General features: G+C 31.2%; 1 protein-coding gene across 1 annotated transcript in view; it reads left to right on the top strand.

Annotated features, from left to right (window-relative positions):
- LOC145292075 (sodium- and chloride-dependent glycine transporter 1-like) overlaps nucleotides 1-7,500 on the top strand; it is a 180,757-nt gene that overhangs the window by 124,707 nt on the left and 48,550 nt on the right. Inside the window, exon 9 of the mRNA XM_080138131.1 lies at nucleotides 395-519. Coding sequence (XP_079994257.1) covers nucleotides 395-519 — 125 coding nt within the window. The remainder of the gene's footprint in view (nucleotides 1-394; nucleotides 520-7,500) is intronic.

Consider the following 7,500-nt stretch of genomic DNA (forward strand, 5'->3'; position numbering starts at 1 on the left):
TGTCTATAAAACTGGTCCTGTGGCGATGGAAAAGTTGTGAGATGTGTATGCTTGAAATGTTGGAAGCATGTAATAATTGATCTCAATGGCAGTCTTCAGTGTCATGCCTGCGTGAGTGTTTGAATTCACCGGTAAGACTAAAAAAAAGTCATTTTTAGGCTTATGGACTTTAAGTGTCTGAGAGAGTGGCGCTCGTCTTACAAGACGTTGCAATTATCATATATATATATATATATATATATATATATATATATATATATAAATATATATATATATATACACACGTTTTAGAAGCAACTATTTTTTAGCTATATAATATTTGCAATGTAATATTTCCTAGATATCTTGGAAAATTTACGGATTTTAATTTTGTTTCATTTTGTTATATTTTCAGAGATGCCCTAGTTGTCCCAGTAATTAACTGTCTTACAAGTTTCTATGCGGGATTTGCCACATTTTCGGTGCTAGGATTCATGGCTCACCAGAAAGGCGTTAGTGTGGAGAAAGTCATAACTGGTGGTTCGTAGTTTTTATGTATTTTTCTCCTTCTGTGTTACGTTTATTTTATTCAGTATGCGCGTTAAATAAATGAGGGAATCCGTTATCTCTTGCTAGCCACCTAAATTTTTATGCTCATTTAACACAACCTCTAAATCCGTAAAATTTATAAAAATAGAAAGAAATAAAACATTTTGCACTTGAAACTTAAAATAAGTATAATGACGAACCAATCACTGTAGAACAAGAACAAAAATGTAAAACATCACATTATTGAAATAAAATAGAGTATTTGTTTATCTCTGGCTTTTAACATTTAAAATTGCTTTGTCTTAGTCTTTCTATTCGTTTACACCTAGGAAACGAAAACGATTATCATTACTATATAGATCCAGGTAAATATTTCTATAACTTTAATATAGGATGTAAAACGTAGTTTTCTTAATTTAAGTTAGTGATCGGTATTTCTATCGTTCTTATATATTTAAAAGTGTGCATTTGTTTTCTTTCTTATCTATCTAAAATTCTGCTTGCGCCATCTTAAGGTTGTCCTGCGTTTCTTCGAAAATTCTAAGTTCGCGGGATTTGGCTTTAAAACTCAATCTGGCAATCCTGAACAAGGATATAAGAGTAATCTCAATTTGATGTTGCCGGGTTTTCGAATATCATTTTAATATATGATCATTGTTGTAATTGTGTGAGCAAATAACTGAAGTAACTTCGACGCGCAGCGTTTTGTCACTGAAAAAAAGAAGTCAACAAAGCTTTATGTAAAAAAAGAAACATTCGAAAAAGAAGATTGATTGAACGAGTAAATCGAAATTAGTCTCCTACAATGTGATTTTATTATTTAAATTTAACTATGTAGCACAATATTACTTTATGAGTATTTATTAGTACTCAGATATTTTCCCTATAAGTCAGCTATGTAGCTAAAATAGTGTTAGCACTATTTTCATAGAAATGTTAATGAAAACCTATTTGCTGCGTGTTATTAGTTTTTTCTGTCCGAAAACATATTTGTTGAATCAATATATTTTTCATTCCGAGGATCTTCCACGGTTCTTGCTAGTATATATGAATGCCATATTTAAAAAAATAAAACAAAGTAAGTAAATAATTATAATTAAAATAGATACATTAGTTGTCACCCTCGAGCAAAGTGTATTATCTGTTAGCCTCTCTCTGATATTCAAGAGGATTGTTACACAAAGTGTAGATGGAGCTGAGCCGTCGTGCAGGCGATCCATCTAAGAGAAGGAAATTCTGACGAAAATGAAAACCGGATTCAAAGAGTTAGTAATTTCTGTGAGGCAATCACGTTGTGGTTGTGGCACAAACAAAACATCTGCTTCTAAATTATCATAAGCCAACATGCAAGTAGTGAGATTTAGAAACACACTTATGGAAATACTCTTGTGAATGTATCAAAAGAGATTGCGAAACATAAAATATTTGTTGTATTTATGTATATTTCCACGTTGTAATTCAATCTAAATTGTCATACAATTTGAAACATAAGTGAGTATAACCTTTATATTTAACATATCGCATCAGTAAAAATTAGTTTGTTTATTATATTACAGTGTCCAGACGTCTGTTCGATTTTTTATACGCGATATCTTGCATTATTTAATCTAATTTCTTTTTCTCCTCCTCCTCCTCCTCCTTCTTCTTCTTCTTCTTCTTCTTCTTATTATTATTATTATTATTATTATTATTATTATTACTATTTCATTCAATGTTATTATGAAGTTATATCTGATAGAATATTTTTGCGTACATGCTATGTTGCCTTGGTTCAGCAAATAATATATCGTCTCAATCTTTGTTTCCAGTTTGGCACATAATTCACTTAACTAGTCCGTATGAGATTTGAAAGAGTATTGGTAATCATTTCTCATATGTAATCCAGGCATATTGAACGATATATATTCGTTATCAAAGCAGTAATTTCATATTGATAATATAATAGAGAATTATATAGCATCAGTTGTATTAGTTATCGCAGATTGATTCAAATTTCTGCTGTTACTAAGACTTTATCATTATCATTCATTAATATCAGTATATATCATCCACGTGCGTATTTCGATTTTAGATTAGAAATATATTCCAAATCTGACGTTTCTGAATGTTTGAGATGATGATAAATTGTTCGAATTATTTGAATTTAGACAACTGTCCTCATCCTGGGTGTAATCTCCGATTTTTTGTTGATGTATCTCCTGTCAAAACTCAAAAATATTTTCTCTCAGATTCGGGAATCTGTACGGAATTTCGAATGCAATAGCATGCCCTTCGTTCGTCAGACATAACTTTGTAGAAGTCCGAAGTAATTCGAAATTTTATTTTTGAGTGTCGCACGCATTGGGGACTGAGCCTTCAAACTCCAGAATAGTTTTAATTTACAACTAAATTTTACCAAGTATTTTATACACTATATCATTGACAATTATAATATAAATTTTAGAGACCCTCAAACTATTTTGTTTATGGACGTACACTCCTACTACATATCGTTATATAAACTATTTATTATTACAGATTATTATCATATATATATAGTATCTACTTATTACTATATATATATATATATTTATATACTAGCATGAGTGCCCGGCATTTCCCAGGTGTTTGAAGGTGTATGCTTAGCAAAGAAAAACAAAAAAAAACGGTCAATTTGTTTAAGTTTGACCCCTATTATGACTACTAAAAATGTATTGTTTTGGGCTCAAACCAAGTTAAGTTAGATCCATGTCCAAAAAACCTATATCTAAAATTTCAAGTGTTTAGACCCAAAATCGTAGGAGGAGTTTGGTAGGGTTCTCAAAGGTCAAATCGTTGAACTTTGACCCGTTAACAGCCAAATTTCTGGCCCAAAACCGATCACATCAATTTTCCCAAATCTCAGTACCCTATATATCAAATTTCGAGTCTGTAGACTGAAAATTAACAGAGTTATTGCGTAGGGAAATGTACACAGACAGACACACAGACACCTTCAATATTATACATATACTAGCATTTACGCCCATCGTTGCCCGAGTATTTTGAGGTGTATGTTGAGCAAAAAAAAAAAAAACGCTGTCAATTTTTTTTTAAATTTAATCCCTGTTAGGATCCCTTAACATTTATTGTTTTGAGCTCACATTGAGTTATTAAGCTAGATCCATGTCCAAGGAGCCTATATCTAAAATTTCAAGTGTTTAGACGCAAAATTGTCGGAGGAGTTTGGTAGAGTTCTCAAAGGTCAAATCGTTGAACTTTGACCCCTTAACAGCCAAATTTCTGATCGAATACGGATTACAAAAATTTTCATAAATCTCAATGCCCTGTATATCAAATTTCGAGTCTATAGACTAAAAATTGACAGAGTTATTGCGTAGGAAAATGTGCACAGACACACAGACACTTCACTTTTTTTGATAGATAGATAGATAGATAGATAGATAGATAAATGAAACAAAAATACATACGTATGCATAAATATATATATGGAAACAATTTTGTTTCCTGTAAACTTTTTACGCAAATATTATGCAAGTATAAATCATGTAGAATATCTGCATGAATATAATTACACGTAATAGTTAACTAAAGATGATCATCCCATAAGAAAACCGAAAAAACTAATAGGGAATTAATTAAAATGAATGTTTAAAAGAATATGCAAATTAGCTAGATCTTTTGCTAGTGAATGCAATTCCACAAGCCATATATAAGAAAATTGTATTTTCCTTTTAAATAAATAGAAAAGAGGGTTTTTAATATGAATATCAATACACACAAAAGGAAAACGGATTTATAGGAGTATATATATATATATATATATATAAATTATTTATAATGAATTTTTTTATGTTGTATAGAATTAGGTCAGCTTAGTAGTTAATCATTTCCCAGCATATGACCCGTTGTTTGGAGTCGTCTTACTGTTCAACGTACTTGTCTGTTTATAATTTTACTTCGTTTTATAAGGGGGATGGTTTCCTCTTTCCTCTGTGTATGTGGTCAGCCCTACCCGACTTTCCAATCTCCACGTATTATGACTTTTAGATGTCTTTTTAACCATTAGTGGGTGTCATGTCTCACCTTTCTATAGTTTTCCACATTTACATGGAATATCATGCACAAAGTGATTATGATTTTCCCTAAGAGAGGGGGGCTTTTCTCGCACAAGACGCTTCTGGAGATACAAGTCCCTCCTGAATACTGTCCTGATGTCATGAAGTTACATATTATTTATTTTTCCTGACAAGCCCTTTTTGTGTGGTATATAATCGTGTCCTTTGCTGTTTGATTCGGTTTTTTTTAGAGCTGATGCCATGCTCTCTGGATAGTTATTTCGATAGAGGGTTTTCCTAAAACTAACCATCTAATTTTGATATGTGTTTCTGTTACCACATATTGTTTTTGTTTGATGTTGCAGACAACAGACGATTTATTAATTTACATTTTGAAGTTGAAAGTTAGATATTGTTCAATAAACGTTGCCTTTCAATATAAAGATAACATAAACCCTTGACTATGATAAGTTATCAGCATACCTTATAACGATAATTTAGTATTTTTCTGTCATTAACTATATGAATAACCGGATACAGTTTGAACATCTTCCTGATGAGACCGAGTATGAATGTGCCATCCACATATTGCAACAACATTATGAGCTTTAGCGGTTTGGATCCTAACGCCATTACCTAAAATATTATCCCCATGAGTTAAATAAAGATTTCTGTTCGAAATTTCGTGCAGATTTCGAATATTTACTGTAAGATTGGCGAGTTCCACAATGTACCCCTGAAGAAGATCGGATGTTACATCAACCGAAACGTTGTGAAAATAACACTCAAGAAAATAACAGTAGTCCGAAGACTTAAACAAAAACATACTTATCACAGATATGTTTGTCACAACATATTTGGGCCTAGCATTATACAAGATGTTTAAAATTTATTTGAGTGAATGTTCTATATTTCCAATATTTCATTAAAATCAGTGAAATATCCCATTTTTTAAATCAAATCTAAAAATTGCCTGCTCTAATCGGGGACAAATCGCAATTAACCGGGAAAAAATTTCACATGCCTCCCCGCAGTTACTTAGTCCACAATACATTATATTCTATATTACATAATAGGGAGTCTACTGTTGATTTATAAAATTGTTTCTTAATAACGGCTTGAATTAAAGATTAAATTGCTAAATTCAAGTATCATGGTTAAAGTGTGCTTTAAACAGAAACAGAAACATTCATTTCGAACTCACACAAGTCTTATCAAATAACCAACTGTTGATTTTATGAAATTATTTTTACGTAATCATGTGAATTAAAGTTAAACGTACAAAAGTCCAATATCATAGATCAATTGTGCTCTAAACAGAAACATTTATTTCGAGCGCGCCGCTGTCTTATAAAAGAATGCACAGTTAATTTTATAGGCAAGATCTTCTTGATTGTGGCAAAACTTCCCAAATGCACCTGTGATGTTAGGTTGTATAAAAGTGTTAAGTTTGGTCAAAATCGGACTCTGTTCTTTAATCAGATTTTTTCGATTATCGATTTTCGATACTTATCAGATACATTTCAATACGAAATCAACGTAAGAACAGTTCTTGATACAGCAAGTATCTTCATGTGAATTTTTTTTTAAAATCAGCTTAGCCGTTTCCGAGCATATAGAGAACAAACCTACACACCTAAACACAGATAAAGTTCTTTTTATATCATAGATAGATAGACAGACAGACAGATATATAGATAGATAGATAGATAGATAGATAGATAGAAACAGAGATGGATAGAAACAGAGATAGAGAGCATGATCCCGAAGATGTGTCATGGATTATTCAAACACCATATACAAGAGAAATGTTATGAGGCTTTGTTTTTCATTCGTGTTTCTTTGAACTGTTATGTTCCATGTATTTAGATAAACAAAATAATAAAGATGGCGGCGTTTAGTGAGAATGTTAACCCTCTACCAAGGGAGTTTATTTTAGCTGCTTGAACTATGTGAATTTTCTATAATAAAATGTGTTTGTTTTCTCTGGACTTACGTAAGGTCGACATCTGTTAAGTGAGAAATTCAAATATTTGGTAAAGATATAATTTTGCCTGCTTATTGTTTACTAACGTAATGGATCTGTCATGTTCACCTTGAGAAAATAAGAAACAATACGTATAATAAAAACATGGTCCTTAAAAATAGCGAATTCTTAAATCTAGTATTTCTGCTCTGAAAGGACAACACATATTCATTGAGTTTTGAATTTTTAAAAATTCTTTTATGATTGGTATGAACTAACTGGATAAATATCACTCTAGAGATATATTTAAGGAATTATAAACATATATATATAATCTGAGGTTATTTTTTTTCAAAAGTTTAAGTAATCTATTAAGTTTAACGATGGTAATAAAAGAGCGCTCAATACCGAAGTAGAGCAGGTTATATTTTTTATTTGCTTTTAATGTTGGTACACAGTAATTAGCACGTTTCAGTAGCGAGTTACCAGTAACTAGAGGTCTCTTCAGGCGATACAGCTTATACGAAAGCAAAGTTTGCTTCGTATGAATAGGTCTCTAGTTACTGGTAATTAGCAGACCGAAACATGCTGTGTAGCAACATATTACTGTTTATGTAAAAACAAATAAGGAGTACGTACACACACACACACACACACACACACACACACACATATATATATATATATATATATATATATATATATACATATATACATATATATATATATATATATATATATATATATATATATATATATATATATACCGGTTGTGTCGATTGGTTTCCTAGATGTACATCCAATGAAACTCGCGCGATTATTTTAAAAACTCCTCAGTGCATGACAGTGCTGCTATATAGTCTGTTTATTACATAATCTTTATTCGTTACATATGTGCATACATGTTTCAGTGAAATTCCAATTCCCATCTTCTAATGAAGCGTTATCTGCACTTATGTAACCAATAAT

Source organism: Euprymna scolopes, chromosome 13 (assembly GCF_053919585.1).
Source record: "Euprymna scolopes isolate OS-2025 chromosome 13, ASM5391958v1, whole genome shotgun sequence".
Lineage (NCBI taxonomy): Eukaryota > Metazoa > Mollusca > Cephalopoda > Sepiida > Sepiolidae > Euprymna > Euprymna scolopes.